The sequence below is a fragment of the Protopterus annectens genome, chromosome 5.part0 (assembly GCF_019279795.1).
Source record: "Protopterus annectens isolate FY-2018-M chromosome 5.part0, PAN1.0, whole genome shotgun sequence".
Taxonomy (NCBI): domain Eukaryota; kingdom Metazoa; phylum Chordata; order Ceratodontiformes; family Protopteridae; genus Protopterus; species Protopterus annectens.
The window spans coordinates 896,158,443-896,175,740 of NC_056735.1; the positions used below are offsets into that span (position 1 = coordinate 896,158,443).

At 37.6% G+C, this 17,298-nt stretch overlaps 1 protein-coding gene across 1 annotated transcript in view; it reads left to right on the top strand.

The window, feature by feature from the left end:
- The window catches only part of SLCO2B1 (solute carrier organic anion transporter family member 2B1), a 1,297,574-nt gene that overhangs the window by 386,180 nt on the left and 894,096 nt on the right, over nt 1-17,298 (top strand). Inside the window, exon 2 of the mRNA XM_044072692.1 lies at nt 13,119-13,221. Coding sequence (XP_043928627.1) covers nt 13,141-13,221 — 81 coding nt within the window. The 5' untranslated portion in view covers nt 13,119-13,140. The remainder of the gene's footprint in view (nt 1-13,118; nt 13,222-17,298) is intronic.

Below are 17,298 nucleotides of genomic sequence, written 5' to 3' on the forward strand. Positions count from 1 at the left end.
GTCTGTTCATATGACTCTTTAAGAGGACATTTAAAAATTCATGCCTCCCTTTTCAAGTAGTTAATAATGCTTACCCCCCCCCCCCAAACTGAGCAGTGCTGCACGAGGCAGTCCTAGTGTAAGGTGGTATTCACTGATTCAGTTCGCAAGACTAGCCATAAAGTTAGTCAATGCAATACTTTGTTTGACCTCTAGTGGTAACTTATTCCACAGGTGGGAACATATTGACTTAGGAACCTATCACAAACCTGTGTGTGACAAGTAACAGTTGTCAGAGAAAGAAAGTCAAAAAGGGGGGATTGTAGTGATGAAGGAAGCAGTTATGGTAAGCCACTTGTAGAACAATGGGAACAGGAGTACAAAAAGAGAAACAGATCAAGAGTTAAACATTTTCAGAGATCCAAAACAATAAAATGTGCAAAACTCTAAAAAACTGAGTGTAAACAAGAGTGAGGGGGGTTACATTATTAATCTGTATGACCACTGAAAGATGTCTGGTGTTTGTAAGTAGCTAAGCTGAGAAGTTTGTTAGAATTGACTACCTACCTGTAGGACTTGTCAAACGATATAACATAACAGAGAAGCTCAAAAGCACAGGATTCTGGTTTACATTCAAACTGCATTCATCTTGTTTTTGAACATCACGATATAGATGTGCGGAGAATAGAATTGTCTTCTAGGCTTGCCTGATAAATAGCAGTATGCGAGTAAGGACAATGCACAAGTAACTCTGAGCTATTTGGACACCAAATTAATCTGAGTGTTCCCTGTTTTTCCTGATTTCCCTTGATGGACACGGAAAACAGAATAGGGTAAGCAGAGATCCTTATGTAAAACAAACTGAATCTAGAAGAGGAAGAAAGATGGCATCTTCCCATCTAACAGAATTATTAGTTCCTACCTGATGGATAAGGAACCAGTGAAGCATGCTTTAATAAAGACAAGAATTAGAGAGGTGACCTAAACAGGGGGTGGTGGTGAAAGTTACAAAAGACCTTGGATAAGTCAATGAGCAGGCGGTACCAACAACATCTCAGAGGTTAAGTTAAATAATGAAACCTTCATTTACTCCCATGTGGGCACTGTCTATGCCCTGACCTTAGGGAAAAAAAAAAAAAAACATGGTATGAGTCAGAGAAAATGTTCTTGGAACTAATGCATGGAGTAGTACACATAAGTATATATAATCTGGTAGTTTACAGATGGAGGCAGGTAGTACAAATGAATGGAAGTTACTAACTGCAGGGGATGAGCCACTGTTGTCAAAAGGAATAATAATTAACATTTATCAGAGACTTGCAGGATGTTATTCCCAGATGTAGTGATTGATTAAACCCAGTGAAGAGGAAAGAGGTAGAGGTGTAATTATCTGTGAAATTGAGATGGAATATTTTCTGCTGCCAAAGTGCTGGGTTTGAGGCTTAATAGCATTATTCAAATGTAATCAGAACATAAAAGTAATTTATGTTCAAATGAGGACAGCTTGTCTTTATGATTAGGTTGCAGTGTAGTGATGCTGGAGACAGCAGTAAACTTGTGAACAGCATTGTCAAATTAGTTACTGCTCTGTTTAAAACTGCTCCAGATGAGTAAGGGCTGTATACATCCGTCAAGGTACGGCAGTGCATTGACCACACCAGAAATGGCTTCTAGGACAAATTTCAGCAAACAACACTATGCAATGTATGACATCTTAAAAGTGGTGATGATATAGTATTTAGAGCATAAAGCTGTACTGGGGCAACAGGCAAAATACAAGATACTTCTGACTTGATTTGTTAGCTTTGTTACAGTTGAAAGCATTGCATTTGCATGCCATTGAGAATGACAAATGAACACTTTAATGACTAATGACTAACTGAATAGATACAATTGGTGGATTTTATATATAGATACAACTTAACAATAGATATTTTTCTTTCTTCTGTAGGAAAAAAATAGACATTTTTTCTTGCTATGTAGAGAAATGTAATAATTTACTCTCAAAAGAAATGTAATTGTTGATGTATTAACTTGTATAACCATGACACAATGCCATCAGAAATGTTGGCTTTGGGACTGAAGCTTCTATCTTCATGCACATTCTATACAATTACAATTAAAAATTAGTGGTAACAGAAAAGACAAGTTTTCATTCTAGTTTGTTAGTACAGTTCAGTTTCCCCTCCCATTCTATTAGACTACAACACATTCCAGGCCTTCTTCAAAACTCTCTAGTCACAAGGAACATGTTTTATTTAGCTGCAGCACTTTCTGTGAAAAAGTATTTACTGATTTCCAGTGGTTTCCTTTTGCAGTATGTATTATCACACTGTTCTCCAACTGTCTTCTATGCCTATTCCTATGTCCTGGCCATCCATTCTTACCTGTTAAGAAGTGAGGATAGATTTAGCTCTTCCTTCTGCTTCAGATATCTTAGTCTTCTATCCCCTTTATTACTCTCGTCACTTATCTTTGTACATTCATAAATAGCTTGATATCCTTAGCAGTGCAAGAGCATCAGAAATGAACACTGTACTCCAAAAGGTACCAAGAATAGAAACTGAGCCAGAGGCAGAGTAAGAGGAGGACATATGAGGGCACATGCCTCCTATATGAAAGTGTGTACCCCCCTTAGTGCTGCAGTCCCTGGAATACTAAAACAACTTCACCTGAGCACATGCAAGAATGTGGTTGACTCTTTCTGCAAATGAGTTCTTAACTTAGGGTGAGGGCATTTTGAATAGTGGCTCGAAGTATTTAGAAGAAGTACACTTGTCTTTTGTTAGCAGAGATTAGAAGGTATGTATGTAAAATGCCTCAGTTAGATAGGTAGGGGGTTTCTAATTTAGTGACTTGCTTATTTATCAAACCCTCATTAAGAACTTGAACTTGGTGCCTAAATCCTCCACACCAGTTGCCAGACCTGCCATAACTTCAGACATAAATAGTATTCAAATTTGTCACTTTTGGGGTCTTCTACAACCCCGCACCACAAATTATTTTTAGCTTTGTCCAGAATTCTTGAGCAAAAAAGCCAAGAATTATTTTGGTCTGTTCTTTGAGGAATTTTTGTCTTTCTGGTAAATTGTGGTGGATTACAGTCACTAAATGTCAGGTATGTGATTTTCACACTTTATGTCCTTCAGAAAATGCATGCTAATGCAACTTTCTAAGTGTAAAAGAGAAAGATTTTAAATTTGTTCCTGAGTGCTTGGCCTTTGTCTCAAATTCTTGAAGTAAGAGCTTGAGAGGGCATGGCGGCAAACGATGGGATGCGCTGTATGGTTCTTGTAATAATGAGCTGAGCTGTATTCATGGCCATTGTCCATGTACTTGGTCATTCATTTTTGTCACAAACAAATAACTGAATATACTCACTCGCACAAGGGGTTGTAATTGATAGTCGTGTGTGTGCGTGTGTGTGTGTGTGTGTGTGTGTGTGTGTGTGTGTGTGTGTATGTGTGTGTGTGAGTGTGTGTGTTTGTGGATGTATCCTACATTCCAGAGTAGGTATGACATAAAGGGAGGACTCAATTTTAATAAACAGGAGATTTATCATCTCAGCCATGTTCTATGGGTACAGTTCTTGGTTTCCTTGTTTTACTGACTGCCTGCAGTGCACTTCTTTTTCTGTGAATAAACTACACAGAATGAAGTCTATGGGTTTAATGTTAAAATCTTCCTTGCACTCATTCAGTTAAGCCCTACTTTACATATCTGTATTATCCATCAAGTTTCTGCACTTTTATATCAAATTTCTGATGTGTTAACAGTATTCTTTGAAGTCTAGCTGGTGCTTTGTGTACTGATTTGGAAGTGCTCTGTAGTGGCTTGGGATTTGTTACAAATTGAATATGTGTCCAACACACATAGCACAAAAATTTCTGACATCAAAGGACTAGGGTTAGTGTTTCCTGCTCAGTCTCTGCATTCTTGGTGTGAGCATCTGTTAAAGCTCTTGCTGTATAGGGAGTAGTTCTGCCATCATCTAGTAGAATGGTTCCAAGCCATGTTTGATTTTCAGCTACTTTTAGTTCTTTTAGTAATGCTCTACAATAAAATATAAAAGTTGGTGCATTTGTTACTAGTCTCTTTGGCTTGATCCTCTGACCATTTTGTAACTATTGACTTTTTTCGTGGTATAATCACTTTTGTTTTTTGGAGTTGGTAGATTTGATGGCCCTGGTGGTACAGCAGTTAGTGTTGTCACCTCAAAGCAAGAAGTTCTTTGGTTCAATCCTCAGCTGGAGCACCTTCTGTGTGGAGTCTCCTCCCTGTTGTCGACTGAGTTTTAAAGATATGCAGATAGGTGCATGTGTGTATGTGTGTGCCTTCTGTAAAGGTTGTGTGCCGGGATGGCAACTTAACGTAAAAAGACCACTGCCAATCAGTCTGTGGACCGGCAATCTGCTGTGACGACTCCTAATTGGGAAAAGCCGAAAGACATTGCTTTGTATATTTACAATGTCATGGACCTTGTCAGTATTTCACCATAACCATCTACTGTTAGAAGAAGACCTTCGTATTTTAAAGCTCACCACTCTGCCACTTTTTCTGTTCTGTTTCAGACTTTGTGTCTGTATTGTATCCAGCATGTTAATTAACCTGAAATCATGGTCTTGCTCACTAGTTTGTTTTATTCTCTGAGACACCTGATTAGCATACAGCACTGAAAATAACTTAGCTTTACTGATGGTATCAGCTGCTTATTTATCTGTTGATACAAAGTGGAGTTCTCTAAAAATCCTTTAGTTATCTCTTGTGGGTCCATCAAAATCTTAACTTTTTATTGCTTTACTATATTTACCTTATTATTGAGCACTTTAGTAAATTTGTCTAACAGTCTCTCCTGGGATAGAAAAAAAAAAAAAAAAACAAATAGTCCAAGAAATTCCATCTCCTGTCTTTTAGTAGTGAGTGCTTACTTTAATTTTTCCCTCTGAACTACAGGTACTCTGCATTGAATAGCTGTTACTGGTAAAACTTTGTCATGATTTAAACCGATACCCTGTGTTTAAGAAATTTGGTCAGCCAATCTGTTCTGAATAATTCTCTTGGGCATTTGTTTTTATGTTTTTATCTTAGAAATCTGCATTTTGTTCTCTTTTCTGTGAGCATTTTGACTGAAAAGGCTCATAAAATACTGTCTTTTATTCAATGTATCGATATTATGACTTGAATCACATACTTTTTTGCACTGACCTTAACTTTAACCATGGCCAAAGATATGAAGTGGCTGTCATATTGGGTGTTCTGGTTGCCTTTCAAATCCTGCAAAACATCTTCTCACACAGTCTTATTGAAATGCATTGCAGAGGTATGTCTGCGTTTCATTCTTCATTACTGACTGTAATCTGTTTGTTCTAATTTTCTGGCTGTACTGCCTGAGTTCTCTTATTCACAGTTATAAAAGCACTTGCATCTTTTTTAGCATATTAAATTAGTTTGACTGAGACAACTGTTTGCATTTTTTATTTTCCTACAGGCAGCTCATCAAGTTTGACCTGTAGTCTCTAACCTGAGTTCAGAGAAGGATAGTAATACATAGCTTGCAGTTTAAAGCCAGCATTATGAAGAAAGACTCAAACATTTATCAGACACTGCTCAAGTAACAAGCTTAAAGATAACATCTGTTGTTTATTTATACACCCTTAGTCCAATTTCTCAGTTTCATTGTCAGGATTTTTTTATACAACGTTTTTATACATTTTTGTCTCAGCTATCAGCTTGCAGTGTCCACAATCTGTATTCCTACTTTGCTTACAAGTATTTCTGTCTTTAACTGTTCATTTCTTTCTAGATCATTAATATTCTGCTAATGCTTTTCATGCTGACTATTTTTAGTGGGAATTGCCCATTTGTAAATAGATAATATGTTATGTTCATGCTTTGAAAACAAATAAAAATGTGTTGTGAAAAAATAATATACTATTTGTGACTTACTCCTGTTCAAATGCATTCACACATAATGGCCAATGGTTTCATACCATTTGCTAACTTGATTTTAATGCTTGGATCTACAACACGTAACAGTGAATTATGTTCTTTACTGCTCATTTAGCATCTAGTGCCATCTGTTTGTCACGCAATTTTCTGAATTTCACATATATTTCTATTATTTTTATAGCTTTTATGCTTTAGTTTCTCCCTGTTCCTAAAAACTGCATCAGTTTTCTACACTTGTAGATCATCATTTATAGCTTTAACCACACACTTGATAATTCATAGACATGGCACACATTGATGTCTTTCTCTAGTCATATATGATTCCATCAACAACGTACCACTTAACGTGTTGCTCAACATGTAACAATGATTAAAGAATCACACAGTTGTCCCAATAGTTGTGTGCTAATGTCTTAACTCTTTAAAATGTACATCAATAGTCCTTATTTTCTGGTAAAGAATAAATGTCAAGCAGATGTTAGATTCTTCCTTATTTTTTAGACATGCCAAATTGTTTCTTTCCTCCTCTTTCTGAGAGAAAAAAAGATCTAATTGTGTTGATGGCTTCCTTGTCTGTGTTAGGAGGGAACATGGCACACTGGATTTACTCTGAATTGTCACTTGAAGTTGGGCCTTTCTAAGTGAGATGTAGATCTCTGTGATCTATGCGTCCAGGTAGTCTAATTTTCTAACAGGCCCCAATATTGCTTAAAAGTCAGTAATAGCTGGAGTGCTGCTATTCTAAGGCAAAAATTGAAGATGACTCTTCCAAAACTTCGAGGATTTTGGGCTATATGCATATGTATGTTTTGTGAGCAAAAGGTTCTCTGTGTGCAAATGCAAATGTAGTAATGTGGCCCTATAAGAGAAAATGTCAAAAAAAAAAGATAACCTGAACTCATACAATGAGAAACTGTGCACATTAAACTGGCAATGAAAAGTACAGGACATCTGTGAAACATAAGAATAAATGAATCCAGGAACTTAATTACTTTTTTTCTCAGTGGTGAAGTAAACAAAGTAGAAAGAAAAAAGTTATTATTTCTGACATCTTAAGTTTCATTTGATACAATGGTCTGGCTAAGGAATCAGTTTCTATATAACTAGAACATAGGCACTGTAATTTCAAAAAAGACACTGGAGGCAGGATATGTGCAAAAAAGGTTTATTCAATTTTCACAAAACAAATTTAGCCCACTTGGCTTTGCAATTTCAAAAATAAAACAAACAGCACTTTCATAATAGTCTATAGTCTGCGTTGCACTTCCAGGACAAAGACTGCTTTATAACTCATATGTGAAGTCTAGGCTACAGACTTCTCCCAGGTCTCAAGAAAAGTTCAAGTTCTAAAATAAGCACTTCCGCAAGGTATAATGCACATGTTGCATTCCACAGATTATCTTCAACTGACCTGACATTGCACTTTTCCAGGTCTTCTTTTCAAACGATCCTTCAGTGAGCAGCTAACATCCTGAATTTAGCCATCTAGGCTACTCTAGTTTATACTGCAGTAACTGGTTCTGGTGATTTGACTGAATGTTGAGAGAATTTTCCTACTCTCCAAATATTCTGAGAGCACACTGAAAGCACATTTTCCATAGCAAGCATGCTGCAATTACCCCCTTCCAGCACAAAACCACTTAGTCTAGAATGGCCTTGTGGCACAGAAAGATAACGCCCTTACTACTCGTCTTCAGTGACCCATTGTCAATTGTCAGCAAAGGTACTTGAGAGACTGCATAAGGAGGATGGCAGTGAGAAGTGTGTCAACTTGCCCCTCCTGGGATAATAGAGACAGTCTAGGCTCACTGCAATATTCAGTTTACCAGCCTGGCCAATTCCATGCTATAAGAGTGGTGAGCATCTTAGCAGGAAAGCTGCTCATGCATGGAAGCTTTTATGCACCTTCTGAGGGCAGCAATCATGTAGCTGGCAAGGCTGCCAAAAGGGGTGGCATTTAGGGCACAATTCCTGTATCAGGATGATCCTGCAAAAGTATCCTTAATTTCCTCACCAGCCCCAAAAGTGGGTTATGTTAAGCCCAACAGATACCAAGTTGGGTTCAGTAGACCTTGTGAGCAAGTAGAAGAATTGGTGACAGTTGATAGTCAGCTGCTGGGAGAGAAATAAAACACACAAATAGTCCAAGGAAAGCCATCTCCTGTCTTTGTTAGAGAATGATGTCTAATTTTGTATTACCTAATGATGTTTATCTTGCAATCTGACTACCTTCTTCCTGTAAGGTACCTTAGGTACTTGATTTCTGCAATGCATAGTTTTCTTATCTGAGACCCTTACACCTATGCCTTTATGTCTTATGGATTCTAACACAGCCTGCATTTTGGGTAAGGGTCCCAGTCTTCTGAATGAAATATCTCTTCATCTAGGTATGCTACAACTTAGTAGGAGTGAGGCTTCAGCATTTTGACTATCAGTCTCTGAAAGGTAGCTGGGACTCAGTATAAGCCAAATGGTAACACTGGGGTCTAGCAAGGACTGTCATGGTTAATAAAAGTATTTTTTTTTCTTCTGAGAGTGCGGTGAGTAGTATCCATCTTTAACATTTTTCAAATCAAATATTGTCAGGTATTTGGCATTGCTTAATTTCATTATCAGCTCATCAAATTTGGCCACGGGATAGCTCTCAAACTTTGCAATACTGTTCAGTTTACTTAAGTGTTTATAGAATCTGATACTTAAAGTTTAAGCATAGATTTCAAAGTTTTAGTAAAGCTTTCTACCAACCCATCAGTGTGTAGATTTAGACTGATATTTTTAGCTGTTTGCGTTTGAAGCACTGACATAACTGATGCAGTAACTTTGACATACGGAGAGTGTCTTGGTTAGTAAGTAACCCTTCAGGTATGTCTACTCTGTAAAATAACAATGCCAATTCCCTGACAATAGCATTAACATTTGCTTTGTGTAGTGGGACTGCTTCTGGAAGCTTGATAAGTACAGTCCTTTATAACTGGTATGTACCGATACCCATTGTTAGATTTACTCAGGGCAGCAGAATATCTAGCACAATATGTCAAAATCTTGCTTTATTTCAGGCATTGGGATAAAACAATTTTTATCCTGGATGATATGTGGTTTTCTGACACTCTGTACAAGAAGCACAGATGTTCTCTGCCTTTTTGATTATGTCTGCCCACTAAAATCTGGCAAAGATTCTAGCCATAGTTTTGTCCAAACCCAGGTTGCCTGCTAACACTTATACTATGAGCTAACTGTATTACTGGTGCCCTTTATACACTTTAGACTGTTGTAACTGATGTAGAATGTTCCTTTCTTCACTTTGTATGTTGTTGTGACTTTCGGCTTTTCCCGGTTAGGGGTCGCCACAGCGGAACTCCAGTCCGCTAATGATTGGCAGTAGATTTTTACATGCCGAGTTGCCAGCCCTGACGCACAACCTTCAACGAAGGTATGCCCATTCACGCATGTCTCCACACAGAAGACGCTCTAGCTTAGAATTGAACAGGACAACATCTTACTGTGAGGCGACAACGCTACCGCAGCACCACCACCGAGGTCATTTTAAACTTATAAAATAGGTAAGAAGTTATGGGAACATTGTGTTCACTGTTTTCACCTGCAATCTTAGCTATTTTGTCTTTTGCATATTTAAAGCATTATCTTTCCACTGTGCATTTTTCAAATTTCTGTGGCTTACTTCCAACTTTACTAATACAGGATTACTTTCTTTCGTAAGTTTCTTTGAGGTGGAAGGTGTAGCATTCATTTCAGGTTTACATTCCACTTGGCAGTATTTGCTTTATTTTATTTTATTGTTTTTTTTTTTTTTTTTTTGCTTTTAATAGTCAGCAAAAAAGTTTATTTTAGAGACAATCAGTTCTTACTTTCAAAGAAACAGATTCTGATGAAGTCTCTTGTTTTCAACGGGATGAAAGCGCTAAATCAACAACCGTAACAACAAGTATAAGTGAGGATTTTTGGTGATCTTTGTGCTTTGGTTACTAGTTTTGTGCTGCATAGATTGTTCATGCCTTGAGTTTATTCTATATTATCAATACAGACTTTACCAATGTGACCCCTTATACGAAATGTATAACAAATTAACACATTATTGGTTACTTCATGTTTCACAAAAGGAGGTACATTTTTACAGCAGGTTTACCTTTTGAAACAGGCAATTAATTTCTAAATAGTGTGCCATTAACTAATAAGCATTCTACAAGTTACTAGCTAATCAGAATCCTTGGGATCCCTTTGGAGTATATTATTATTTTCCTATGCAAAACTGTTTTAAACCTGTCTACTTGCTAATGTATTCACTTTATTTTTGCTGTAAGATCCTAGCCAAAGTTATAAAATATGTTTTAAGTTATGCATCTCTGTACTTACCAGTTTATATATACTAAAACTTCAGTTATGAAATGTTATTGCTTGCACCTTGGGGGTTATACAAGCCCAATTATTTCTTAACTTTATTATAGTCCATTCAGTTGGCCTCAGCCATGACCATCTATGTCTTCAGTGCCTCTACTTTCAGCCACAATGGAAACATTCTTGCCAGTCCTCCTTGGCTTTGATTGTCTGTGGTTGCACATCACCCAGATGCCACCACAGGAGATTCCACGTCATTTTCTCTGTCTAGTTTCATCAGAGGTAGCACAGTCTTGAGATTGGCAGCTATGATGGCCAGGATAAGTAACTGTTATAGATGCAACAGCTTTTAGCCAGTCCTCACCTAGATTCCATGATCTTCCTTAGTAATGTATCCATGGGTTTAGATACCAGTCGATGTGCTAGAAACACAACAGTCACATTAGAATAGGGAATTTATATCCCAAAATTTGGTTTACAGTTGACATCAAAGGTACTGAGAGGAACTAAATATTGGCAATTATCTAGCCAGCTGCCCTTGCACGCATACATTAAGGACCAAAATCATAGCACTATCCCTAAATCATAACAGTTGAGAGGTATACTTCCCTCTGCCTTCCTGCAAATAGAGACACTGAGTATGGAAAGGAGATGATAGGCTATCATTTTCATGAGGAGTCAGGAAAGTTTCTTCTTCCCCTGATTCTTCACTCTGCTAATCTGCAAGTGAAGTCCAAAAAGATACCCCGTATAAAACACAGCTTCATTCACATTCCACAAACTAAAGTATTAGCCTACTTGGCTTTTCAAAGCAAACAATGCCTTCATATAGCCTATATAGCCCTTCTATGGTACAGGGCACCTTCCAAACAAAAAAGGCAGGCTGCATGCCTCTCCCAGGCCTCATTTCCAGCTCTAAATCATTCACTTCCAGATGGTATAATCCATTACACAGGTTAGTACTGACAGGGCTATTTACCTTAAATACCAGGGTCTACCTTCAGATTATCCTTCAGTGAGGGCCTAACTTCCTGAATTGAGCCCAGCAAGCTACTCCATTTTACAGTATATTAATTGTCAATTTAGACTTTTGTAATGTGGCTATTTTTTGTGAGAATGCTTCTAACTCCATACTTCCTGAGAACACAGTTAAAGGCACATTTCATAACCAAAAGATCACAGCATTAACAGTGTAGCTGGTTGATGTGTAAGATCTATGAATACGTAGGAGTGTTGTTCTGCCTAACCTGTACTTACAAGTACACAAACACTGCTGTGTTACATGACTAACATCCTACATTCCTTCTAGTTTATGAAGGTTTATTGCACTCCCCTATTTCCATTGGACATTTGGAGGATCAGCAGTTAGAGACCAGCTGACGCATGACCACCCTGTTGGTGGGACCACTGTAATTTTGAAGGCAGAGCAATAAAAACATAAGCAAATGTCCTACACTCCCCAAAGGACCATGGTGCCAATATGTAACTGGCATTACATACTTGCTTCCCAGAAGTTAATCTTCAGGCATGGCCAGTTCTGTTAACATATACTGTGCTTCTGTGAAGCCCTGACTAAACATTCTTTATTGAGTATGTCATAGTCAACGCACTCATTTTCTTCCATGTCCATTTATGCAGTTATAGGCAAGAACAATTAATCAGTCAATCAATCAGTCAATCTGAAGTTCCTCTAAAGCCATAACTGGAATGCAAAAAGAAGAACCTTAGAGAGAGCATATCTGACTTACTCGTCAGAAAAAAGAAGTAGACCAGGAACTGAACATAAGAATGCTCAAGAACACAAGACAAAGTGTATTCAATAATTCACAGAGGTGCTAAAACCACATTTTTCACATGGCAGAATAAATTTGAGATGTCAGAAAGCTAGGGGAATAAGTCTTTGTGCCTTTGTATGAGAGATGCTAATTTGTTTTGTGATCCAAATTGTGAAAGTTACCTTTGAGTAAATTAATTCTAACATTTCACTTACAAGGGGAAGACTATTACAAATCCCTTCTTAAGAAGTAGGCAGTGACTAATTATTTAAATATTGAAGCTAGAAGGTATAGTCTTTCAGAATGATAATTTGTTGGATTAGTAGCTGTAGTTATAAAACATAGCTGCTAACACACTGTAGTATACTGACAAAGGTTTATTTTCTCCATGTATAGTCTGTGTAAAGGTCTCCTTATTTTTAAACTTAACAAATTGTGCTGAATTATCTCTTTTAGGTAAAGAAATGTTTAAAAAAGTCTGAGCAAAATGCAGAAAATGTTAAAAGGTTGACTGCAAACAATTATGGCAAAATGTCTAACACCAACGAAATAAGTTAAAATTGAGCAATAAACCTTTGCTGGAATGTTGGGCACAAGTTGTGTTGTTAATCAAATCACAGTTTAACACAGATATTTCTTAACAAAACTGTATGAATGTGAAAGTTGGAATTCGTCACACTCTGCTTCAGTCCTTTAAGCTTCTGCCGGATTATATTCTCCATTATTTTCAATGCACTGGGTGTAAAGAATAAATGTTGTTTTTGTCTACATGTGCTCACTTGCTGCATGTTATGTTTCAAGTTTGCCTTACTGGGCAGATCATCTTAGGGAATCATGATGTACTGCAAATGTGCTGATGGACTTCTCCAAATGTACTAAGGTGTAATATAATCATGTCGCTGTTGTTAACCCTTGCAAGACACATTAAGCTTCTATGTACTGTAGTTCTGTGCTACTGATCAATGCTGTCCAAACAATTTGTCCCTAACATAAAGATGAAAAAAGTCAGAATACAAATCTTTTTGACATTTCTGTTCTCTCTCTCTCTCTCTGTCATTACAGGTAGCTCAATCATTGCACAAAAATGACAGTAACAAATCCACTGAAAGCCCATCAGAATGATGAAGCTCGCAGAAAGTGGAGAAATCCATTTCTGAGCATTAAGGTGAGACTTGTTAAGGACTGCTATGAAAACTCTTACTCACTTCATAAGACTTGCTGCTTTTTTCTCATGGATTTTATTGATTTTTCATAACAACATCAACCCCCTTGCAGAGATTGTAACCAAAGAGTTGTAATTAATGTTTATGTACCTTTTCTGTGCCTGAAAATTCCCAGGAGCTTTGTGGTTTTCTCCTGAGGCAATTTCTTATGTAATTCACAGGAATGCTATGATTAAGAAAGTGTGAATGTGGGAAAGTCATTGAACAAATAGCATATGAGCTGTTTAAAAAAGAAACACAATTTTGTGTTTGTGCACTTACAGCCTGCATTACCAACATACAAGCATTTTTTTCTGCTCCTCCAAATATCATCTCCCTCATTTTAGTGTTATACAAATAAGTGTTCAATTTATTTGTTTTTTGATTGTTTACTGACTTATGAGCGTATTTATTTGTCTGTGTTTCACTCTCATATTGTTATTAAATATTGGCCACAGTTTGCCTGCAATGTTATTTGATGTTTTGTTTGGTCCTACCCCAGCCTTCCACAACCAATGAGCTTCTGACTCTCTTTGGCATATTCCTTCCCTCTACATTCCCTTAACTAGAGTCATGGAAAGGGGATCGGGGATTCATTGGTTCCTAGGTAGGTACTAGGCTATCGGCCCAAGGGCCTAAGTAAGCCTAGCCAACATGGTTCCCTGGCTTATGCCACCCAAGAAAGTTATATTTCCTATTTCCCATGCACTCATTAAGATTTTTCTTGAAGAGTGCTAATGAGGAACTTTGTTTGACATAGATGGGTAGCTTGTTCCAGAGTATAGGAAGTCTCTGTAACAGGAATCTATCCCTCCAGCATGTCCTGTTTATTGTGGTGACAAAGTTTAGGTCCCTAGAGCGTGTAGCTTTGGGGGAGTGGGATTTCTTTAAGTGTAACATATCCAACAGCACTGGATTTAACATAGCTTTATATGTTAGGCAGAGATTGTTGTACCTCTTAGCCTCTTAGTGCAAGAAACCTAGATGAAGCTTAAAACAACGGAGAAACAAAGGCCCAAAAATAGGGACATATTTTAAATATTGCTCTTATAAACTTAGAAAGTTGCTAAAATTGCATGATTTGTGTTAGCATGTATTTTCTTAAAAGATATGAAGTCTGAAATTCAAATGTATTCCTTTATTCAACGGTTTCAATTATCAGTGATTTGCCAGGAAATCACAAGTTTTATGAAATACAGACCAAAAATAAGAGCCAGAAATCTGGGCATTCTGTGAAAATCTGGACATTTGAAAGGTCTGGGGACTGTCACCCCCATGAGAACTCAGAAATGTTATTCTGCCTATAACTCTCTCCCTGTTGACCTATAGGTGAAGTGTAATATCTACTACCCTGCTTTCAGTGTGGATGCCTTATCTGAACCACCAATATGCCCTGCTAGAGTGGCACTCACCTCATGCCCCAGTGTCCTTCACTTTCACATGGAGTATATGACTGATGGTCTGCTCCTCAGGTTCTCCACTAACCCTTAATTAACATTTAATGCAAAGTTTTAATTCCATGAAAAGAAACAGTCTTTAAACCAGTGATAAATCAGTAGGGGTTACTTAACACACATATATGGGTTTTAGAAGACTAACTTATAAAGCAACATAGTGTGATATGTCAGGTCACTATGGGCATGACTTAAAATGGGAATTAACATCAGCCAGTAGTGTCTGGGTGCATGAGTCAGAGGAGATGCAATGCAGATGTGATCAATTGCTGTATAACTTAGGCAATGCAAAGAAGTCATTGTGGTATTTCCTGTAGCTCAACCCAGAGATGATTATGCCTTTTTGTGAGTCAGGCTTTGAAAGTATCCAAGATCATTGCATAATTGTGTGATCTGCCTGGTCCTGAAGGAGATAATGAAATTGCAGCCAAATGAATGTACTTTCAGGAATTAGACCTTACAATCATTGACTTCTAGATCCTGGCTGTATTCACCTAAACCTTTCTTTTTAAAACACAGCTGTACTTTTGCAAGTGAAACACCAATGTATAGTGTTTGCTATAAGAAGGCAAAGATTATATTCTGCCACCTCATCTGTCTATGTTTCCAAAATTGTCTGAAAGTCTGTGTGACTTAAAGAAGAAATGCTAATGTAACCTGAAAACTCACTATTTGTTTTTCACAGTCTGAAATATTTTTATTTTGGCTTCCTGTGTTTTCATTCAAATATTTATTTATATATTTACTTAAGCAAATGTTCCACGGCATCAGCATTTATGTATGTGTGTGTGCATGTGTGAGAGTGTGTGTCTGTGTTTATGTCCATCCATCCATCTATCCATCCATCCATCCATCCATCCATCCATCCATGTACATCCATTCACAACCCCTTTTTCCCCATTTTTGCACATGGGGTCAGGGTGTCACTTCAACAGTGGCAATCATCTAGACCCAAGGTTCACAACACCAGTTGGTTAGCCCTGCCACTGTGTGTGTCTGTGTATGTATGTATTTATTATTTATTCATTTATTTGTTTATTATATGTTAAGTGGTAAGTGGACTGGTATATTTGCATAATTTACAGAAATTTTATTGATACAGGGCAGTATTACCCATACTTGAAAAACTGGACAAATTAAAGACACTAGGTTAAAAAAATGTCCTGGGTTTGTGAATCGCTTTATGGCTCAAGTGTTCGGTCCTACAAAATACCTAAGTTTGATGTCCTGTTGTATAAGCTACAGGTAAACTGTATAAACCAAAGAAGTGCATGTCTTTCAGTACCTCTTTCAGTCCATATCAATTTATGCATAGTGCCTTTTGGGGCTCTGGCAACCTATAAGGGAATTAATTACTTATTCTTGCAAGTATGGAGTCTGAAAGAAATTCATATGTGGGTATGCTTCTCCAGACTTCCTACAAAAAATAATATGAGGTGGGGAGCAGAGTAAAGAGATTTGTCTTTACCCCTGAAGGAGGAAGGACACTCCTGTGCAGCAGTTCATCCAGAGCAGTTCCTACCTTTCTATTTGAAAAAGAATTAAAGTCTTTCCAATCTGTCGTAAGATACTGCATAGCAAAAAATAAATTCCATTTTTTTGTAGCACTGTATGTGATACTTGAGCTCATATTGTCTTTGATCATTTTTAAATACTTTTAAAAAAGGAGCATTTCTTCTCTGTTGTGTTGTATCCCAGTTCTGAAGTACAAAATCCACCACATTTAAAATCAGGCATGTCCTTAGTAGGACCATGAGTGAGATCAGCATATTTTCCACTAGAATTTGACATTTTTATGAAGCCTTCATGTTTGTGGGCATGAATCACTCTAGGAAGGTGCTCTAGCCTCTGTGCTGACTATTTTTTTTTTGGCTGCACATACAGTTTAGATATCAGATCTGGCTTTCATTGATGAAAGGTATCCATTCCTGTGGCTAAGATGAACTCTACTAGTTGACAAATCCAAAAGCAACACTGTCTGTATTAAGTGTAACAAGATGCAGGGTACTGTCATAAATGCTAGCAGTTTAAGTCAGCTACCCACCGAAGCTGGTGGGAAGAAGTTCTGGTGTACTTTACTACCATCAGGAAGGAACCTGTTAGAACTTGTTTACATGGGGAATTGGAAAGGGTATCCCAAATATAGTTTCATAGTCTATTCAGCGGCTACATCATTAGGTCTGAAAAAGGAAAGAAAGAAGACCCCAGCCTGGCTGCCCTAGATGTAAATCCATTTCAAAACAGCATGCTTGTTCCCGCATGTGATGATCATGTTCTCTGCTAGCAAGGCTTTAATCCTGTACCTTTCCTCTACTTCCCTCCACTGTATTAGAGGAAGAGTGAACTGGAAGAAGTACATTTCTGTCCCGCACAGTCTCTGGTGAGTTATGTCATGTGGTATAAACACCATCACTCTCCATCTGATCTGCATACCAAGCACATGCATATCTTGATCCTAGGACATGGTTTCCTGTATCATCTTAGCATTACTCAGGCAGAGCTCAATGATGGGAACTTTTCTCTTAGAGTATTTTCCTCCTGTAGGCCAAAGATGGTCCAATGTCTCAGGTAAAAGAGGATCCACTG